At 44.5% G+C, this 22,777-nt stretch overlaps 1 protein-coding gene across 1 annotated transcript in view; it reads right to left on the bottom strand.

Annotated features, from left to right (window-relative positions):
• The window catches only part of Crkl (CRK like proto-oncogene, adaptor protein), a 35,188-nt gene extending 14,451 nt beyond the window's left edge, over positions 1-20,737 (bottom strand). The window contains exons 1-2 of the mRNA XM_059277125.1: positions 19,904-20,737; positions 868-1,333 (exon numbers count right to left, since the gene is read on the bottom strand). Coding sequence (XP_059133108.1) covers positions 868-1,333; positions 19,904-20,214 — 777 coding nt within the window. The 5' untranslated portion in view covers positions 20,215-20,737. The remainder of the gene's footprint in view (positions 1-867; positions 1,334-19,903) is intronic.
• Positions 20,738-22,777: the final 2,040 nt, after the last annotated feature.

Here is a 22,777-nt window from a genome sequence, read left to right as displayed (position 1 = left end):
TGCTATCTATATGCAGATATAGGAGAAACAAGGACTGAAGCTACCCCAGGCATGCTTGTAATCCAGCACTTGGAAAGCAGAGATGGGAGGATCTGGGGTATTGCTTAGCCTCAGCTACGTAAGACTATCTTAAAACAAAATAGAACAAGCCAGGCGTGGTAGTGCATGCCTTTAATCCCAGCACTTAAACAGGCAAAAAAGAAATACTAAGCAATATATGTTTGCCCAAGAAATGTTCCTCGAAATTCCATTTCTAAGTCAGACAGTGGTGGCACACACCTTTAATCCCAGCACTTGGGAGACAGAGGCAGGCAGATCTCCTGAGTTTGAGGCCAGCCTGGTCTACAGAGCAAGTTCCAGGACCGCCAGGACTACACAGAGAAACCCTGTCCCCAAAAAAACAAATGACAGTGACAGTGACAGTTCAAGTTCTATTTCATACTATTATGATTTACAGAATCTGTAACAATCAAGGGCCAATATATTTTAAACTCATTTCTCTACCCAGCTAAATTTTAAGACATTTTATTTGTATTGCTCCTTAATTACAATGTTGGAAATATGGATTTATACAAGTATTATTGTACCTCTGAATGCTAATTTTGCTCATAGGTAATGGGTCTTTCTAATTATCATTTTCCCTGCTGGAAAGAAAACCAACTACCTATGAGGCTTTGGGAGCAGAAAAGAGAACAAGCAGGCTGGGCACCTGGACTGAAATGATGACTAGGAAAGGACAAGACATTAATAGTGCATCCTCTGAAACCCCTGTCTAATTCCCAAGAACATAAGTAACTTTAAATGGATAGCTAACTTCAAATTAAAAACAAAAACCCATGCTCAGAGGCCAGTCTTGATAAGGTTTACCTCCAATGCCAACGCGGTCTTGTCATAAGCACACGGTACTCTCTTCTGGATTGCTTTTGCAAAGACAGGTCCATTCTGTGTGGATGGCAAAGGGTTGATCGCTGCCCCAGGAGTACTGGCAACTGTAGGTAGAGGAGTTGTGGTCTGAGGTTGAGCGTATGCGTGAGCAGGTTCTGGGATGCCATAACTGTTAGAATTCCTATTTCCATGCTTTCCATGTGGTGAGGACCTCACAAGCTTTTCAACGTAAGGGACAGGAATCATTCCAACCCGGCCATCCTTGTTCCGGGCACTCCACCACTGTTCTTCAGGCTTTTCTATTATCACTAGAATCTCACCCTTTTTAAAGGGTAGGTCTTCAGCATCATTCCCAGGAAAGTCATACAGAGTCCGTACATACTCCACATTTTCTTCTGCTGCAGACAAGTTGGGCGCTGAGACAGAACCCATGGGTGGACTTGGATACCTTAAGAGAGAAATAGAATTATTCTGAAGAAAAATCTTATCTTATTCTATATTGGTATCTGTCCAAAATCTATTAACCACCCTTCTCTACCCACCTTCACTGTATCCTCAATAATTAAGAATGTTTGGTCACTGTACACTCTGGTTGTACTTTCTGTACCTTAAATAGACTTTGTGTCATGTGTGCACATGGACACATGCACCATCACCCCCAATGTGTTTCGAGAAGGTTTTGTTTTCAGATAACGATCTGAATTTATTTAACTCTTGGGTTCTGTTGAAGCCTTCTTTTGTTACAACCATCACAGACACATTTTCTCACACTCTTCGTCTATGGCTCACATCCTGCATAGTTACAACAGATGCAAACTATGAAAACCACGGCCAGTTAACTGGCTCAGCAGTATGTTTACTGTGCAAACCTTATAACCCAAGCTTAATCTCCAAAATCAATGTAAATGCTAGAGAGAACCAACTCCATACAGTTATCCTCTGACCACAGACATGTCTGTACCCTCCTCCCCAGCTGATAAAACTAAAAAACAAACAAACAAAACAAAAAACAGAAAAAGTCAAGTGTGTAGTAAGATGGGGTGTGTGTGTGTGTGTGTGTGTGTGTGTGTGTGTGTGTGTAAGACTGACTGACTGTGGTGGCACACGCCTTTAACCCATGCCCAGGAAGGCAGAGGCAGACAGATCTCTAAGTTCCGGGTCATCTAGCCAGAGCTGAACACGAGTCCTGGCTCAGAAGGAAGAGAGGTGAGAGGGAGGGAAGGGCAGTGCTCGCCTACTGTGTACAAGGCCTGGATCTGAGCTGTCGCTAACAAACGAAACCAAAATCAAACCAGATACATTCTATTTAATCCAAGTTTTAAAAATTCAAGTTGGACTACTCTCCAAACAGTCCTCCACAGTTCTTTTGTTTTTACCGTTTTAAGGAAGTTTCACTGGAAGAACAAAACAAAGAACAATAAAAAGAAAAAAAAATGGGGTGGAGAGATGGTCATTAAAGTGATTATGACACAAATACCTGAGTTCAAACCTCTAGTGCCTAAATGAAAGGTCACGCATGGCCTGAAGTACCTGTAGGGTCGGCCGGCACAGGGGAGGTAAAGGCAGGGAAGTTCCGTGGCCAGCCAGCAGGCTTGGGAAGAGACCCTGTCTCAAAAAGGAAGGTAGAGGGGCCAGGGAACTTACTCAATGGGGAAAGGTGTTGGTTCTGCAAGCTTGCCATTCTGAGTTTAATCTGCAAGAGCCTTGTGAAAAGCTGGATGTGGTGGCACCTGTAACCCCAGCACTCCTAGAATGAGATGAGAGCCAAGGCAAGAGTCACCTAGAAGCTTGAAGGCTAGCTAGTCTGGAACACTCTCTGAAACAGCAGAAACAAGAGAGATCCTGAGTGAATCCTGAAGGCTACCATTGACTTCACATGTGTGCTGTGGCAATGTGCCCCAACCCTTGCAAAATAAGTAAGTTAAAACAAAAGGTGGAAAGTGATTTTTCTAAAAAACATTTCATCATTTGCATGGGTGTTTTGTCTGCATGTATGTCTGTATACCATGTGTGTGCTGTGTCACAGAAGCCAGACGTCAGATTCCCTGAAACTGGAGTTACAGACTGTTTTGAGACACTATGTGGGTGCTGAGACTCAAACCTGGGTCCTCTTAACTGCTGAGACACTGTAGTGATTTAAATGAGAATGGCCCCTATAGGCTCATGTGTTTGAATACTCCAGCTGGTGTAACCTTTTGGGAAGGATCAGGAGGTATGGCCTTGCTAGGAAAGATTTGTCACTGGGGGAGGGCTTTGGTATTTCCAAAGGCCCAAGCCATTCCAGTCATCTCTCTCCCTCTGGCTTGTGCCTGTGATTCAGAATATAAGCTGCTGCCATGCTCCCGCCACAATGGCCATGGACTTTAGTCCTGTGAAACCACGAGCCCCATTACACATTTTCTTCTCTAAGTCCCCTTTGCCAAGTGTCTTATCACTGCATAGAAAATTAACCAAGATAGCCACCTCTTCAGCCCTGAAGAACAATGTCTGAGGAACACACTCACTGTCAACCTTTGGCCCTCACATGCAAGCATACACATGTACTTGCACCCATCCACATGCACACATATGAACACATACCCAAGCAAAGGGCTTACATGCTTGCCAATTTTTTGTTTGTTTGGTTGGTTTGGTTTTTCGAGACAGGGTTTCTCTGTGTTGTTTTGGTGCCTGTCCTGGATCTTGCTCTGTAGACCAGGCTGGCCTCCAACTCACAGAGATCCGCCTGCCTCTGCCTCCCGAGTGCTGGGATTAAAGGCATGTGCCACCATCATTCAGCACTTGCCAAATTTTTAAAGGATCCCAAATTCTATCTTCAACAAGAATTATCATCTAACCATTAAAATAAAAGTTGTACTGCAAAATTCACAGCCATCAGCTCACTACCACTTTGTTTACATAGTCAACATGTATTTGCCATGGAGAATGCACGTCCAGAGTCCCAGCTGGGAGTGTAGCTCAGTCACGTGGCAACACAAAGCTCTGGGTTCTCTCCCCAGCACCAGTTAAGGAAAACAAACGGGTTTGAGAAGCATAATATCTGCTCTTCAGTAACAGCTTATGAAAAACTAGTACGGAAGTCTCTCTTCACCCAGGAAACATTCCAAAAACATGCCAATGTGCCAAATCTGGGGAGAAACCGCTTACCACTCACTACCTTTCCCAATTTTTCCTAAAGCACAGAATCTACCTGACTAAAAAGAATCTCAGTTTTAATCAGGGTCTACACCTCCTTAGGAGATGGCTTCAGCAGCAAAAAAGACCATTCCTGTGCCCATTCTAGCACTGTCCTGAGGGATATGGGATTTACTGGTTTAATCATTCATATTATTCTAATTTATTTTATCTTCACTTATCTAATGCTCATTTTCTTTCTTTCCTCTGATTAGTGACCTAAGTAATATTCCCTAGAGCTACCCTGACATGTTTTATGTTGTTTACTTAGTGTGTATTTTGGCGTGCTCATACATTCCTGGAAGTGCACATGGAGGTCAAAGGACAACTTGCAGGAGTCAGTTCTCCCCTTTCTACCAGTAGATTTCAGAGGTTAAACTCAGCTTGTCAGGTTTGATGACAAGCACCTTTACCCACTGAGACATCTTGCTGGCCTTTGAAGCTTTTGTTTTGTTTTTGAGACAGATTCTCTCTATGTAGCACTGACTATCCGGAACTCACTATGTAGACCAGGCTGGCCTCAAACTCACAGAGATCCACCTGCTTCTGCCTTACCAAGTGCTGGGATTAAAAGTATGCCACCATGCCCAGACAGTTTATGGCTTTCTTCAAGTCCTGTATATACATACCTATGTGAATTTCTATACTTAATGTTAGCAAGGGCGTTTCTGCATGCTTCATGATTACCTTTCTGTCAGGATATTTTATTCTGTAAGGCTACTCAACGAAGCAACCCTGGATATTAGTGTTTTTCTAATTTTCCCCAGACCCTCTGCAAGAGCAACATGTACTCTACACTGTTGAGCTGTCTCTCTGGCTCCAAGCTTCCTCAATGCTGTGGACCCCTTTGAGTATAGTTTTGGTTTCTTTTCTCTTTTTCTTGATGCTAGGATCTGAACCTGTGATCTTGAGAGTGCTAGACACACACTCTTCCATTAGGTATATTTTCTCAACATTAGACTTTCTATAAATGCCCGAAATTGAAGAACTGAACTTATTTTGTTTTTTGAGACAGTGTTTCCCCATGTAACAGCCCTGGCTATCCTGGAACTCTTTTGTAGACCAGGCTGGTCTCGAACTCAGAGATCTGCCTGACTTTGCCTCCCAAGCGCTGGGATTAAAGGTGTGAGCCACCACTACCCGGCCAGAACTGAACTTTTTTATGGTACTTGGTACAGGCTATTACATTGTTTTTCAAAAGGCATCTTACATAATTGGCAAACTTATACCTTTCTAATACAAATAACTACTTAAATTTAAAAACCTAAAAAAAACCCCTTGTTTCTTACTAATCAAGAGCAAATGGCTTAATATCAATCCACCTAAAAATGGACAATGGGAGCAGTAAGCATAAGAAAAAGTTGATATTTATTCATGAAAAAGTTTAGCAAGCCTTTTGTTTATTTTAAAGGTTTATCTCTCATGTTTAATTATGTACATATGTGTATGGGCATGTGCACATGAATGTTAAGTGTCTGGGGAGGCTAGAAGAGGACATCAGATGCCCTGGGGCTTAAGTCAGTTGTGAGCTGCCTAGTGTGTCTTGGGAACCAAACTTGGGACTTCTGAAGGAACAGCAGGCGCTTTTAACTGAGGAACCATTTCTGAAGCCTCAAGCTTTTCGTTTTTTTTAAACATTTATTTTATATGTATGAGTATTTTGCCTGCATGTATATATGTGCACTTGCATACCTAGTACTTCAGAGGCCAGAGTCTGATCCCCTGGAACTCAAGTTATGGATGATTATGAGCCACCATGCGGGTGTTGGGAATTGAACCCAGACCCTCTGCAAGAGTAACAAGTGCTCTAAAAAGCTGAGCCGTCTCCCTAGCCCCAAGAACTTTCTTTTTAAAGATGGCCTTTAACTTACCATTCTCCTGCTTCCAGTTCCCAAATGCTGGAATTACAGGCATATACCACCAAGCTTGTGGTTTGTAGTCTTGGTGACAGACTTCCGTACTAGTCTTTCATAAGCTGTTACTGAAGAGCAGATATTATGCTTCTCAAACCCGTTTGTTTTCCTTAACTGGTGCTGGGGAGAGAACCCAGAACGACAACAATCTAGAGGCACAGATTCTGACACCTACATTAAGAGCGATATACACAACAGGGTATAGATTTCCATCCAGAAAATCGATGTAAGTCCTCACTCACTGCCTCTGAGATAATTAGCTTCAGAACAAATTGTATCTTTTAGGTAAAGAATTTATGTCAATGCATTTGAGACATCCACAACAACTCCTGATAGGCAAATTCTCTTGTGTGGTATGCACATACACCTTAAAAGTATATCCCTGCTCCTATTTCAAGAACCACAGAGATTCTATTCCAAGTTTGGTGTGTACCATACGGATTTTACTTTACAGCACAGTAAGTCCTATTTCAGCTCTCATTCAAGGGTGTTTGATAGCCAAGGCTACACAGAGAGAGCCCGTCTCAAAAATAAATGAACAAATAAACAACATAACTCCAAATAGTTAAACACCACAGATCAGGAGGGCACCATTACACCTTCATTGTGGACCCAAAACAATAAATCCATGTACCAGATAGCCACTAACCCTAGTATGTACTAAGCATTTATGAGACCAAAAAATATGAATAACACCAACCTTTTGTTTTTGAAAGATCCTAATTTAGAGACAGAGCTGGAATAAAACTTAGCACAAAGCATAATTATTGTGTGTTGGGGCAGGAGTTGATAGAATTCAGGAGCATTCTACAGAAAGAGTGAATTTTGAAAAGTAATAGTCTTTTAAATGTGACATGCCCCCACAGGCTCAAGTGTTTCAACACTTGGTCCCCAGGTGACAGCACTGTTTTGGAACCTGTAGGAGGAGGAAGGGTAGCCAGCAGCACATCCTCAAGTTGGACAGCCTGGCTCCACATCCTGTCTACTCCCTGCCGCAAGCCTCTGGTACCAGGCTTCCCCGGCCGTGGTGACTGAGTCTCCTCCCTTCTCAGACTGCGAGCTGCAATGACCGGCTCCCCCTAAGCTGTTTCTTGTCGGTATCTAGTCACAGCAATGGAAAAGCAATGCATACAGATGTAATGCCGAAAGACAACAAACAAACCAGCACCGGCCCTCCAAGACTGTGCTTGAGATGGGCTTAGTAGACCACAGCCCCCCAAAAGCAAGGCACTGGCTCCCAAAGAACAGAAGCTCTGCTGCAGGCCTCCCAGAAGACAGCAAACTTCTGTGAAGTACCAGGTGATACAGACTTTGGGGTCTGTAGGCTACAAATAGTTTTTATGTTTTAATGTTAGGCATAGTGGCACTCACTAGTCTTAAAATTACTGCTTTTTATTTTGTATGCATGTATCTTATTATGTATGGTGTATACATCTGAGTATGTGGGTACATGCACCCATGTGTACACATGAACAAGCCAGGGCAACCAATTAGATATACATTAGATATCTCCACCTTGAGACAGTGTCTCTCAGTGAACTAGAAGCTCACCATTTTTTGGCTAGGATAGCAGGATAGATAGCAAGCTTTCAAGGACCCAACTGTCCTCTGCCACCCAAATGCTGGGGTTATAGGCACATATAGCCATGCCCCCCCCCCCTTTTTTCTGAGGTCTTACTATTTTCTTATGAAGTTTTTGGCTGCTGTGGAACTTGCTATGTGGACCAGCCTCCGCTTCCCAAGTACTGGGACTAATGGTGTGCATTACCAGGCCTGGACATGCCCAGATTTTTATGAGTTGTAGGGATTTGAACGAAAGTCCTCATGTTTTCAGAGCAAGTGCTCTAGTGAACTCCTAGTATTTGTATTAATTACTTTCTGTTGTGTGATAAAACACCATGATCAAGAACAATTTACAGGTGCTAGAAAGATGGCTCAGATCAAGAGAAGCTGGTCTTTCAGGACTTGACTCCAGTTCCCAGCACTCAAATGGCAGCTCACAACTGTCTATAAGTCCAGTTCCAAGGGATCCATCCCCCTCTGCTGGCCTCCCTGAGTACTAGGCATACATATAATGCACATACATACATACATACATACAGGTAAAACTTTCATACATATAAATGTTAAAAAAATTAAAATAAAAAGAGCAACTTATAGTTTATTTGAGGTATTTCATAGAGTTAAGAGTCTATAATGGCAGGAGAGGCAGAGTATCAGGTGGCCACAGAAAGAAAGTGAGAAATTACACCTCAATAGCACACAGGAAGCAGAGACAGGAGACAGTAAGCAGGGCAGGACTACAAACTATCCAAGTCCAACCCTATTGACCTACTTCCTTTATTAAGCTGGTACCTCCCTAAGAAACTGTTAGTGACTTTTCTGTTGTGTAATACTACACTAGGACCAAGAGCAACTTACAGGGCGATCTCCCTAACTATCACTACCAACTGGGGACTGAGTATTCAAATCCTTGAGCCTGTGGAGTACATTCCTCACTTAAACCACAATAGTAACCATCTTTTTTCCCCTTTCTTGAGACAAGCTGGCCTCAAATTAGTGGAGGATTCTCTGGCTCAGCCTTCAAAGAACTGGGATTACAGGCATGTGTCTATTATGCCCGCTCTAGGTAACTACCTCTTAGTAGTATTCATCTTCCAATTCTAAGCTGAAGATTGAACCTAGGACCTCACTCATGCTAGGCAGCAAGTGCTCTACTACTGAAACACATGTCCACTTATCATTTAAAAAAAAAAAAAAAAACCATTTTACTGCTGGGCCAAAAACTGAATCCATGGCCTCTCTTTCTAATCACATGTACACACAGATATATACCCAGTCTCTCTCCACTCAGTGGCATTCATTAAGTCTTCTTCTCTTCTCTATCTTGGATTTTATTCAGCCAATAATATAGCACTCCACATCCTTGCATAGCTCCTCTTGTTATGTATATCCCTGCTCTGCCTGGTTATCTGAGCAATCCTATTTAAGTTTAAGGTTCTTAAATCTATTATTCAGTCCCTGACTTCCTTCTCAATAAAGCCACCACACCAACAACACTTCACTCTTTGCAAGTTCAACAACAAAAACACATGTTCCTTTCGGTCAGGTGAGATGGCTAAGTGGGTAAGTGGGTAAAAGTACTTGTGTCCAACCCTGATCACTGGAATCTGATCCCATGGTGAAAAGAATGAATTCCCTATAATTGTCCTCTGACCTCCGCACATACCATGACACACTCACACAGACACATCACATGGACACTAATAGATTCTTGGGGGCTGGAGAAATGAGTCAGCTTAACCGCATTTGCTGCTTTTGCAAAGGGTCCAGGTTTGATAGCCAGCACCCACCCAGAGGCTAAAAACCACCTGAAACTCCAGTTCCCATATAGCTTAGGAGTTCTGTTGCTGTGATAAAACACCATGACCAAGAGCAACTTGGGAGAAAAGGGTTTGTTTCAGTTTGCAGTCCCACAGCACATACCCACATAAGTATGGGCATAATTAAAAACAATAAAAGATTCATTTATTTTTACTTTATGTGCATGTGTGTTTTGCCTGCATACATGTCCATGTACCACGTGCATGTAGTGTCTGCAGAGGCCAGAGAAAGGTATCAGATGCCCTGAAACTGCAATTACAGATGGGTCTGAGCTTAGAGCACTGGCTGCTCTTCAGAGATTCCCAGTGCCCACATGGTGGCTCCTAACTGTCTGTAACTCCAGTTCTAGGGATTTCACATCCTCTGCTGGCTGACACAGGCACTCATCAACATGATGCACTGGTAATACATGCAGACAAAATATCCATACACATAAAATCATTTTTAAATTAATATATAATTTTTTGAAAGGAGTTTTGGCTGGCACGATGGTACATGTCATTAATCCCTGCACTTCAGAGAAGGAGGCAGACAGATCCCAGTGAGTTTGAGCCCAGGCAGGGCTACATATTGAGACCCTGCCTCAAAACAAAACAAAAATACTAAGTTTTAAAAGGAGCCTGAACATATACCATGCATGTGAGGATAATGCTGCTCCAAGAAGACATTGAGTTATTAAATGAGAACCTCAGTGCTGGAGCTGGATTCCTTGTGAGTTACTGGTCTAGGAGGCCTAGGAGGCACCCCAAAAGACATAGGCTATTACCATTGTTCACCATTACCTTCCACAGCTAGAGGTAACACCCTATTGCTGAAGGTACATTTTCAAGTACCTTCAGCAAATAGAAATATAGTAAATAGAAAAATCAAGCTGAAACTGATCTGCAAATTTCCCTCCTGGATGCTACAGTAGTGAACTCTGTAAGTACAATACCTACATTCTAGGTAGAATGTGCCCACTGGTGAAATTGTGGCATGAAGGTTATGGGGGTAATAAAAAACTGGTCAGCTGGATTAAGGGTTGCACCCAGAAGGGAATTTATGCCTGGTACTGTAAATATAGTCAAACGGTCATGGCTAGGGAGGTCACAGGCCTAGGGAGACCCTACTACTTGCTACTCTGCTAAAAGGGCGTGCTGTCAAACTGCTTCTTAAATATTTTATGTTTACACATACAGATTAGTGTTGCCTTAATGCTGGCCAGAGAAGTTTCTCTCTGCAGTGGGCAGCAGTTAATGCAGACTCAAAACTGGCCAAAGCACAGGGAAAGAGTGACTACTGAGTGAACAGCCCTAAACAGGACATCAAATCAACCCCTCCCCAGTAAGGCTCAGGGACCACCACGGAAGAGCGTCAGAGAAGAATACAAGAGCTGGACAATGGGGAGGGCTATGAAGTGCTGTCTTCTGGGCACGGCAGGAGCGATGCACTCAGGAACTCACAGCAGCTGTGGTCACCTGCACACATCAACTCAACAAAATCAGTCAGTGTGCCAATGCAGCACGACTACACTCCATCCATGTCACAAACACAAAAACAAGAGAGGACTGAGGAGGGAAGGGGGGAGCAACTCTGGGGATGGGGAGGGTTAGAGGCGGACATGATCAAGATTCATTGTTTACATAGATTAAATTGTTGAAAAATACAAAAAATAGATTCTAATTTTTAAAGCAAGGTAAAATGTCTATTCTTGGTTGTCAACTTGACTACATCTGGAATTTACAACCCAAGTGGCTGGGTACACCTGTAAAAAATTTTTTCAAATGATTTTTAAAATTACTTGAAGTGGGCCGGGCGGTGGTGGCGCACGCCTTTAATCCCAGCACTCGGGAGGCAGAGCCAGGCGGATCTCTGTGAGTTCGAGGCCAGCCTGGGCTACCAAGTGAGTTCCAGGAAAGGCGCAAAGCTACACAGAGAAACCCTGTCTCAAAAAACAAAACAAAACAACAACAAAAAAAAATCACTTGAAGTGGAAAGACCCACTTTACTACTTTAATCTGGATCTTTTGAGGTGGGAAGATATACCTTTAATCCAGATTTTTTTTAGGTGGGAAGATCCACTTTAATCTGGGCCACACCTTCTGGTGGCAGCCTATATGAAGGACATGGAAGAAGGAAGCTTATTCTCTTTGCCTGCTTGCTCTTACTCTTGCTAGCAAGTCCATTTCTTCTCTGGCATTAGAGCCTAATACTTTGGGATTCTGGTGCATCCTGAAGACCAGCTGAGACATCCAGCTTCGTGGACTCAACTACTGGATTACTGGACATTCCATTCAGAGCCAGTTGTTGGACTAGCTGGACCATAGTACATATATATATATATATTCATATATATATATTTTCATCCTATCAGTTCTGTTCCTTCAGAGAACCCTAATACAGACTCATTTAATCCTTCAATGTCTGCTAAACCAGCAGTGACTTTCTCTGAAGGAAATGCCAGGCAAGGCAACACTGATGTCCCTCAGGGCCCATCTACAGTTGCCTCTAGATCTATAACCAGAATAAAGGCTAAGCAGGCTCCTCAAGGGGAGGGATAAAGTGTAGTCCATGAGTAGGTATGCTATACTACTAACAGCTTAATGAATTTGCTAATTCATTCAAGCAGAAGTCTGAGGAATGTGCAGGAATGGATCTTAGGGGTGAGGGATAATGATGGAAGGAACATAAAACTGGACCAGGCCGAGTTTATTGATAGGGACCCACTGAGGGAGATTCTAGGTTTAACGTGGAAGCTCACACAGCTAAAAAAGGAATCAAAAGTTTGTTTGAATGGTTGGCTAAAGCATTTGTCAGAAGACGGCCTCCTGAAAATGAGTGGAGATGCCTAATATCCCTTGGCTTACTGCTGGCAAAGGGATCTGAAGGCTCAGGGAAACTGCAATGCTAGTGTGAGTACTCTGTGTAAAACCTGATCCTCCACAATGGGCAGGTCCAGAAGACGTGCCCCTCACTGATCCTGTAAGACACAAAATGGTGAGAGGGGCACCAGCACATCTCAAGAGCTGTTGTCGTCACACCCTTGTCCTTGTGCCACACCTTACGGTCAGATGCGCTGCTGCTCAGTAGGACGAATTAAATGCAATGCGTTTAACAGGGCCTCAAAGTAGCAGGGCCAGGTAGCAGCAGCACTGAATCACTAAAGGCGAGGTCACAGTAATAGACAGCATAGACAAAGCCATGTCCACAATGGCCTGAACCATAATGGGCAGCACAGGCAAAGTCATTCTTATGATGTCATGACTCCTATCAACCTTGGGTACTGGTTAATCAATCATGGTGTTTCCCGGCACTGAAATAAGCAGCTGTGGACAGTCAAGCTTAGGCAGTGAAGGAAACCACTAAAAACAGAAAGCTGGTGAAGATGTAACTGAATGAGGGGGCCATGCTCCAGCCCCAGCAAGCAGTAGAACTTGGCTGCTTCAGCCACATGGTTCTGGCTTTAGAGTCAAGGAAATAAGAAAGGCATTATGGAATCTCCCTCCATGACTAAGGAAAGCCTCTAAGGCCAGGCATGTGTCAGGGGTGTCCCTGTATGGAGGCCTAGAGAGATCATTTCACGAAGCTGTGAAGGTGAAGCCTGGATTGCCTGGGAGACCCCAAAATGCTGGAGATAACAGAGCTAGCTGTGGGATACCTGCCAAAGAGAGCTGCTAACAGGGAGTAGAACCAGCCCAGGAGAAAGAAGTGTGTTGCAGTCAATAAAGCTGAAAGAAGTTGGTGATGTGAAGAGCACTTTGACATCAGACATGGAGTTTAGAGTTTGCCCAACTGCTTTTCAGTCTTGCTTTGATCCAGTACTTCCTCACTATCCTCCCTTTCCTCCATTTTGGAACAGCAATGTGTATCTGTGCCATTATATGCTAGAAATATGTGATTTGCTTTTTTATTTTGATTTTATAGGGGATTACAGTTAAGAGATTGCATGAGTCTCAGAAGAGACTTTGGACTTTCATAGACTATACGGACTTTTAAAGTTGGACTTAATGCATTTCTGTATTATGATATATCTACAAGCCTATGGGGGCCAGGGAGTGGAATATAATGGTTTGAAATAAAATAGTCCCCATAGGCTCACAGGGAGTGGCATTATTAGGAGGTATGGTCTTGCTGGAGTAGATGTGGCTGTGTTGGAAGAAGTATGTCACTGAGGGTGGGCTTTGAGGTCTCAGAAGCTCTAACCAGGCCAAATATCACTCAGTTTCTTCCTGCTGCCTGCCGATCCAGATGTAGAACTCTCAGCTCCTTCTCCAGCACCATATTTGACTGCAATCTACCATGCTTCCCACCATGATGATAATGAGCTAAACCTCTGTACCCGTGAGGCTGCCCCAATTAAATGTTTTCCTTTGTAAGAGTTGCCATGGTCATGGTGTCTCTTCACAGCAATTGAAACCCTAAAACAGAAGTCTACTGCATGTTTGTTTGGTCTGTATAAGCAGAAAAACTCCTCAAACAAATGAATGTTAGATCTGATCATTGAAAAAGGGAATCTCAGTCCATGAACCAATTTCCAGATGAGCCGGTTTGCAGACCCAAAACGAATGAAGGGACAACCAGGTTCCCCTGCGGAAGGACTTTGATAAAATACCTAAGAGTTTTACTGTTAGCCTTTCCCCAGTCCTTCCCAAAAAGGATCTACACTGGGAAAAAAATAAAACAATCAGACTTTTCCGGTGTCTACTGTATACTGGTTCTGAATTAACACTGATTCTGGGAAACCCCAAGAAATACTGTGGTCCTCCATTTAAAGTAGGAGCTTATGGAGATCAGGGGATTAATGGAGTTTCGGCTAAAGTCTGTCTCACAGAACTCATCCTATGGTTATTAACCCAGTCACAAAATGTATAATTGGGATCGATACACTTCGAAGTTGTTGGCAGAATTCTCACACTGGCTCCCCGACCTGTGAAATGAGGGCTATTATGATTGGAAAGGCTACATGAAACATCTGGAGCTGCCTCTGCCAGGGAAAATAGTGAATCAAAAACAGTATCGCCGGGCGGTGGTGGCGCACGCCTTTAATCCCAGCACTCGGGAGGCAGAGCCAGGCGGATCTCTGTGAGTTCGAGGCCAGCCTGGGCTACCAAGTGAGTCCCAGGAAAGGCGCAAAGCTACACAGAGAAATCCTGTCTCGAAAAACCAAAAAAAAACAGTATCACAACTGGGCGGTGGTGGCGCACACCTTTAATCCCAACACTTGGGAGGCAGAGGCAGGTGGATCTCTGTGAGTTCGAGGCCAGCATGGGCTACAGAGTGAGTTCCAGGAAAGGTTCCAAAGCTACATAGAGAAACCCTGTCTCGAAAAACAAAACAAAACAAAACAAACAAACAAAAAACAGTATCACATCCCTGGAGGAATTGCAGAAATTAGTGCCACTGTCAAGGACTTGAAGATGCAGGCAGGCATTGTGGTTCCCACCACATCTCCCTGTAACTCTATCTGGCCAGTGCAGAAGACGGATGGATTGTGGAGAATGACAATTGACTATGAAAAACTCAATCAAGTTGTGACTCCAATTGCAACTGCGGTACCAGATGTGGTGTCCTTACTAAAGCGATTTAAAACATTTCCTGGTACATGGCATGCAGCTACTGATCTAGCAAATGCCTTTTTCTTGATACCTGTCTATAAGGACCACGAGAAGCAACTTGGTTTCAGTTGGCAAGGCCAGCAGTATACATTTACATTTTACTTTATTAGGATATATTAACTTTGCAGCCTTGTGTCATCATTTCATTTGAAGGGATCTCTTCAACAAAATATCACATTGGTTCACTATATTGATGACACTATGCGGACTGGACCATGTGAGCAAGAGGTTTAGACTTCTTGTTAACACATGCACATCAGATAAGAAATAAATCCGCCGGGCGGTGGTGGCGCACGCCTTTAATCCCAGCACTCGGGAGGCAGAGCCAGGCGGATCTCTGTGAGTTCGAGGCCAGCCTGGACTACCAAGTGAGTTCCAGGAAAGGCGCAAAAGCTACACAGAGAAACCCTGTCTCGAAAAAAACCAAAAAAAAAAAAAAAAAAAAAAAAAAAAGAAATAAATCCAACCAAATTTCAAGGGCCTACTACCTGAGTGAAATTCTTAGGAGTTCAGTGGTGTGAGACATGCAGAGATATTCCTTCTAAGGTTAAGGACAAGGTATTGCATCTGGCCCCTCCCACCACCAAGAAAAAAACACAATATTTAGTGGGCCCATTTGAATTCTGGAGACAGCACATTCCTCACTTGGGTGTGTTATGCCGGCCCATATACTAAGTGACTCAGAAAGCTGCTAGCTTTGTGTGGGGCCTGGAACAGAAGAAGCCTCTCAACATGTCCAGGCTGCTATACAGGGTGCTCTATCACTTGTATCATATGATCCAGGAGACCCAATGGTACTTGAGGTGTCAGTGGCAGATAGGGATGCTGTTTGGAGCCTTTGGCAGGCCCCTATAGGTGAATCACAGAACAGACCTTTGAGATTTTGAGCAAGGCTCTATCATCATCTGCAGACAACTCTGAAAGACAGTTCTTGGCCTGCTATTGTACCTAAGTGGAAACTGAAAGTTTTACAATGGGCTACCAGGTTACCATGTGATCTGAGCTGCCCATCATGACCTGGGTATTATCTGACCCATCAAGCTATAAAGAAGGATGTGCACAGCAGCAATCTATTAGCAAATGGAATTGGTATATACATGATCGGTCCCAAGCAGGTTCTGAAGACACAAGCAAGTTACTTGACAAAGTTGCCCAAATGTCTATGGTTTACTACTCCCATTATAATGCCATCTGCTTCCAAGCACGCACCTGCAGCCTCATGGGGTGTGCCCTATGATTAGCTGACTGAGGAAGAGAAGACTAGGGCCTAGTTTACTGATGGTTCTGTACATCATGTAGGCACTAGGCACCACCCAGAAGTTGACAGCTGCAGCATTACAGCCCCTTTCTGAGACAACCCTGAAAGACACAAATCTTCACTGTGGGCACCATTTCAGGCAGTACACATGGTCATACATTTTGTTTGGAAAGAGAAATGGCCAGATGTGTGACTGTTCACTGATTCATGGGTTTTAGCCAACAGACTGGCTGGATGATCAGGGGCTTGGAAAGAGTGATTGGGAAATTGGTGAGAAAGACATCTGGGGAAGATGTGGACAGATCTCTCCAAATGGGCAAAGGATGTGAAGATATTTGTTTCCCATGTAAATGCTCATCAGAAGGTGACTTCTACAGTGGAGGAGTTCAATAATCAAGTAGGTAAGATGACCCGTTCTGTAGACAGTCTTTTCCCCCAGCCATCCTGTCACTGGCCCACAAAGAAAGTGGTCATGGTGGTAGAGGTGGTGGTTATGCAAGGGCCTACAACATGGACTTCCACTCACCAAGGCTGACCTGGCTACAGTGCCAGATCTGCCAACAGCAGAGACCAACACTGAGCCCTAGATACAGCACCATTCCCTGGAGTGACCAGCTAAGCAAGGTTGACTACACTGGCCACTTCCTCTGTGGAAAGGACAAAGCGTTGTAATAAGTTGCAGTAGATCCTTATTCTGGTTATGGATTTCCCTTTCCAACACTTAATGCTTCAGCCAAAACCACCATCTGTGGACTGACAGAATGCCTGATCCACCAACATGGTATTCCACACAGTATTGCTTCTGACCAAAGAACTCACTTCACGCCAGAGATATCCAACAGTTGGCCCACAATCAAGGAATCCACTAGTCTTCACCATCCTGAAGCCTCTGGCCTGACAGAAAGCTGGAAGGGCCTTTTGAAGACATAACTACAGCACCAATTAGGTGGCAGAAGCCTGGAGAGCTGGGGCAGGCTCTCCTTAAGGCACTATATGCTTTGAATCAGCATCCAATATATGGTACAGTTTCTCCCCTAGCCAAGATCCACAGGTCCAGGAATCAAGGGGTGGAAGAGGAAATGGTTCCACTCACTATCACCCTTAGTGACCCACTAGGAACATTTTTTGCTTCCTGTTCCTGCAACCTTAAGTTCTGCTGGCCTAGAAGTTTTAGTTCTAGATGGAGAAGCTCTCCTGTCAGGAGACACAGCAAACATTCCATTGAATTGGAAGCTGACTTCCCCCTGGCCACTGTGGGCTTCTGATGCACTTAAGCCAACAGGCTAAGAAAGACACACCAATATTAAGAGAGGTGACTGATCCAGGTTACCAAGGGGAAATTGGATTGTTTCTCCCAATGGAGGAGGATAGATTATGTCTGCAGTGCAGGAGATCCTTTAGGGTCTCTTGATGCTACCATGTCCTGTGATTAAAGTCAATGGGAAACTACAACAGCCTGATCCAGGAAGGATGACAAAGGACACAGACCCTTCAGGAATGAAGGTATGGTTTCTTCCAGGAAAAGTCAAGACCTGCTGAGGATGGAGGAAATGCAGAATGGGTAGTGGAGGAAGGTAGTTAGAAATACCAGCTAAGGCCACGTGACCATTTGTAGAGACAAATTAAAACTTACATGAGTATTTCTGTCATATTTTGTTAAGTATGTGTTTGTACAGATACTTGTGCGGTTTTCCCTCAATTTATCATGTAATGTAACAATCAAGAAAATATCAGTAGTTATCATATTTAAGTTTTGAGATATTAAAAGAGTATCTCTCACGGGACATTGCCATCTATTCTAAAATTTGTAATGCCTTTGCAGTTATACGAAGAACGGTTATGTTAGAAATAGTTAGGATTTGGTTATTGTTTTCATTTGGAAATTTTAGCGTAGCAGAAAAGATACAAATGTGTGTCAAGCAGAGCTAAGGAAAATTTCAGAAAATTACATTGGTAATACAGAAAACTGGTACCTGAGAAAACATATGAAGTCAAATTACATTTTGTAAACAAGAGGAAGCCACTGCAGTACACATTTTTCCTCCTCAGGGGAATCTAATAATTAACTTAGGTTTTCTCCAACACCTGTTACATTGTTGCAAGCATATTTTAATAAAGGCCTGAAGTTAATAATATAATCCACTTTCACAAATTAGATAATTTACTTAAATATATTACCAAACATTATACTTCCTAAGTTTATACAAGCTCCTACACTGAAATTCTTAAAGGTGATAGCACCTGCCAGCATCTATTAGGACCTTCACGTTTCAGAGTTCTTAGTATCCTCATCTCTATAACACAGATGCAGTCACTTTCTGTCTTACATTTTTTTAAATTATTGATGTGTGTGTGTGGATACTCACTTTCACGGGTGCACGTACTGAGGATAAAGGACAACTTTGTAGAGTTGGTTCTCCTCCCACATTTACATGGGTTTAGGGGACCAAACTCAGGTCACCAAGCTTTTGTTGCAAACACTTCCACTCACTAAGCCATCAAGCCTAGCCCCTTCTCTACATTTTTTTAAACTCCATTGATTTGGGCAGTTAACCTGACACTCTTTGTACCATCACAGCTTTATTTCTTCTATCCTAAAAAAGAAATTCTTTGACTTCTAGTAGGTGTCCTAAATTAAGTATAGTATCTTTTCATCTTCAAGTTCTGAGCAAATTACCTCATTAGCAATTCCATGAATTCACCTCACCCTGAAAGGTCTCAATCAGTACTTAATCCTTTTTAGAAAACAGCTTAGAAATAAACCAAGCAGTGACATACATCTTAAAGCTCTACTTTTTCACTCACATTTGGTATCACTTCCTATAACTTGGTATGATATTCATCAGAGGAAATTAAAGCAAATTATAAAGAAATGCATTTTACTTTAAACACTTGGTGATCAGCATCTTTTCTTTTCCTTTAAGACAGGGTCTTGCTATAGCCCAATTTGGCTTTAGAACTCAAGGTCCTCTCTTCCGTAGGGGTGTGTGTGCATCTCTCTCATCCAGCTCCACTTCGGTTTCTTTAAAGTATGTTAAACCACTAAATTTAATTACCAAAAAAAAAAAAAAAAAATCTAAAACTGAATTAAAGTAGAATTAAGGTAAATATACTTCCCACCCTGGGAGAGGGAGACTGATAATCCAAATTTCCTCAAATATAATCTCACTCTCTTTGTAATTCTAGTTTTTAAAAAAAGGGGAGGGGGGCTACTTCAAATTCGGCATTGGATCTGAAATTTCTACGTTTTCGACTCATTTTAACGATTTTTTTCCAAAGGCAGCAGACCAATTCTTAACCTGCAGTTAGCTGTGGAGGTGCAGGGGTTCCAAAAAACTTAAATGGTGTACAAACGTCATGTGCCATACTATGGGAGGGAGAGCCATAGCTATCTTCAGAATCTCAAGGAAGTCTAAAAATTCTGCATTAGTATTATAGTCAGCTGGAGTGACAAAACTGTGTATGTGTGTCGGTGGGTGCATCTGAACTATACAATCACCGCTAAGTGTCCAAATAAAATACATCCTTTCATCCAGTGACCCAGATCCTGACACTGGCCTTCCAACCCGAATGTCTTCTGGTTTAAAATGAGGAAAAGCAGTTCCATTTCCCCCACCCTCAAAATTCAATCTCTGACCGACCCTCCGCATCGGGTCAGGTTCCGAGCCTGAGAAGAAGGGCAGGAGCTCGCGTACCTGGGCGCTGGTTCGATTAAGGTGGTAGTATCCAGGTAGTGGATCTTGTAGAACTCCAGCAAGGCCGGCAAATGATCAAACTCCTGGTCCCCGATCTTAAAGCGGCGGTTGGGCAGGGAGTTGATGATGTAGTGCGAGACACGCGAGTTCTCGGACACGGACAGTACATAGTCCCCGGGGCAGGTAGAGGAGTCCCGGACTAGGAACATGCCATGGCGCTGGCCCTGGAGACGGGTCTGCGCCTCCTGGCGAGACACCGGTCCCATGTACCAGGCAGAGCGGTCTGCAGAATCAAACCTGGCGGACGACATGGTGTTGGGTCCAGGGATGGGCGGCGTCTGCTGCTCTCGCCTGCTCGTGAAGCCTTTACCCGCTGTCGGCTTTGGGGCCGAGGAAGGGCCTCTCGGAACACCTCGAGGCGCAATCGGGGGGCTGGGTCAGGACCTTCCTCTCGGCTCCGGGCCCCGCAGCATCCTCCGCCACCGCCCGCCTGCACCGGGCCGGCTTTTGCGGCCCGGGAACACGGGGCAAAGCCCGGGGGTCGAGGTGGGCGAAGCCGAGCAGTGGCGGAGGCCGCCTCGGGCTTCTCAGCTGCCCGGCGTCCAGGGGTGGCTCCGGTGACTTCTGTCCTGGAACCCGCCGGCTCCGCAGCCTCACGAGCCCGCACCGGCCCTCGCCGTCCCACGAAGCCGCCTACTCCACCAAGAGTCGCGCCTCCCGGGCCCTTCTACCCAGCCCGCTCCCAATAGCCACAGCAACAAAATGGCGGACGCGGGAGAAGCGGCCGGGCACCTCCCCCTTGGTCCAGCGCCCTCGGTCTGCGCACGCGCGGAGCCGGGCGCGGCCCCCACCGCGGGGGCCCTCCCGTGGACGTCTCCGGGCGCAGCCAATCAGGAGTGCGCTCGCGGGGGTCCCGCCGTGAGCCGCTCGTGCGGGCTCCCGCGTTCCGGGAGGAGGCTGAGCAGGCGGCGGGTCAGGCCCTTCCTGGGCCGCAGAGCGGCAGCCGGGCCGCTGCCGCCGCCGCTGTCGGGACGCCTGCCCTTGGCAAGAAAACAGCTGGAGCCGGCAGGGAACGGCGATTTGAAAACCCGTTTCTGGGAACAAAGCGTACCGCGCTGGCTGCAGGTCTGGCCAGGGAGGCGTGGCCCTCAGGTGACTGCGAGCCAGAGGGCCCTGATCAATCACAGGGTGAGGTGACTATCCCATAGGTTACTGAATAACGCCTGCCCTAGGTGATCCAACTTGGCACACGGGGAATGATGGTGAAGATCAGCTTTAGGAAGACTGCAGTCAGGTGACAACCAGGCCACCACAGGTACGCAGTACCTGTATCTGGCTTGAAGGTCTTGCCCGCTCTGGCTCGTTGCTCTCCACACTTCATTTCCTGCCATTCCACGTTGCTCAGCTCCAGCCATGCCCTCCCAACATATTTTCTCCCTCCATCCCCACTAGGATCAATATTTTTTCTTTAGTTTGAGGGTGGGGCATTCAAGACAGAGTTTCTCTATGTAGCCCTGGCTGTTCTGAAACTCTGTAGACCAGGCTGGCCTCGAACTCTCAGAGATCCGCCTCCCTCTGCCTCCTGGGATTAAAGGTATGCGCCACCACTGCCAGGCTAGGATCAAATTTGAATACAACAGGGATACTGTCTTATTCACCTTTATTTTGCCAGCCTTAACACCATGTCTAGTCTTGAATGATTAGACATTTGTTAAATGACTATTGTAAAAAATCACCAACACACTGATGCTGCGTTATCATAACATTTCCAAATTGGATGAACAGAAAGGCATGTCCCAAGCTGGGGGTGGTGGCACACCAGTAATCCCAACACTGGGGAAGTGGAGGCAGGAGGATCATGAGTTTAAGGCCAGCTGAGCTATATAAGAACTGACCTAAAACTGAAAGTTAGAGGAGGGGGAGGTCTCAAAAGTGAGAAAGACAGGAGAAGCAAACCCTACTTAGGTTTCTGTCAGTGACATTTCATTCTGGCCATTTGTATTTCCCATGTTCAGCAAATCTTAGATTGTAGGGTAATAGGTGGTTCCTTCCCAGTGGTAAGTAAGCAAACGTCAAGGTCTTTTGCCTTTTTGTAACTCATCATAAGCATGTTTTTGCCTTCCCCAAAGATGCTTTCAGGAGCATGGGCAGGAAGATTGCTCGGGGAGTAAGGTCTCCCCAGCCAAGCTTAACCATCTGATTGGATCCCAGGGTCTGAGGATGGAAGGAGAACCAACATAAAGTTGTCCTCAAGTTGGGCAGTGGTGGCGCACGCCTTTAATCCCAGCACTCAGGAGGCAGAGGCAGGCAGATCTCCGTGAGTTTAAGGCCAGCCTGGTCTATAGAGTGAGTTCAGGGACAGCCAGTGCTACACAGAGAAACCCTGTCTTAGAAAAAAATATCAAGAAAGTTGTCCTCTGACTTCTGTGTAGGGTGGTGGTACACATGCATACACAAATACAAAAAATCAAAACATACTTTATGTTTATGTTGTTTTAGTATCAGCTGAAATTTGTATAGCTCAGATTTTGAATTTGACAAAGTTTAAATCATAGTTGAGGTTCAAATCAGTTGGGCTACTTAATCATTCTTTGCCTCCCTCGAGACTACTAGCATTTATCTCCTAATAAATGTACTAGCCTGCTATGGCGATGCATGCCTTTAATCCCAGCTCTCCAGAGGCAGAGGCTGGAGGATTCAATTAGTCCAAGTTTGTGGACTGGTCTATATATTGGCTTCCAGACAAGCCAGGGATACATAACAATACCCTATCTCAAAAAGCAGAAAAAAAAAAAAAACAACAACAAACATTTTACTGTTTAAAACAACCTTGGACTTTTGAATTATAACCTGTTTTTATCTTCAGGCTCTCTG

This window comes from Peromyscus eremicus, chromosome 12, assembly GCF_949786415.1.
Source record: "Peromyscus eremicus chromosome 12, PerEre_H2_v1, whole genome shotgun sequence".
Classification (NCBI taxonomy): domain Eukaryota; kingdom Metazoa; phylum Chordata; class Mammalia; order Rodentia; family Cricetidae; genus Peromyscus; species Peromyscus eremicus.
Note: the sequence above shows the minus strand (reverse complement) of the source record. Positions and strands in the feature narration are given on the sequence as shown.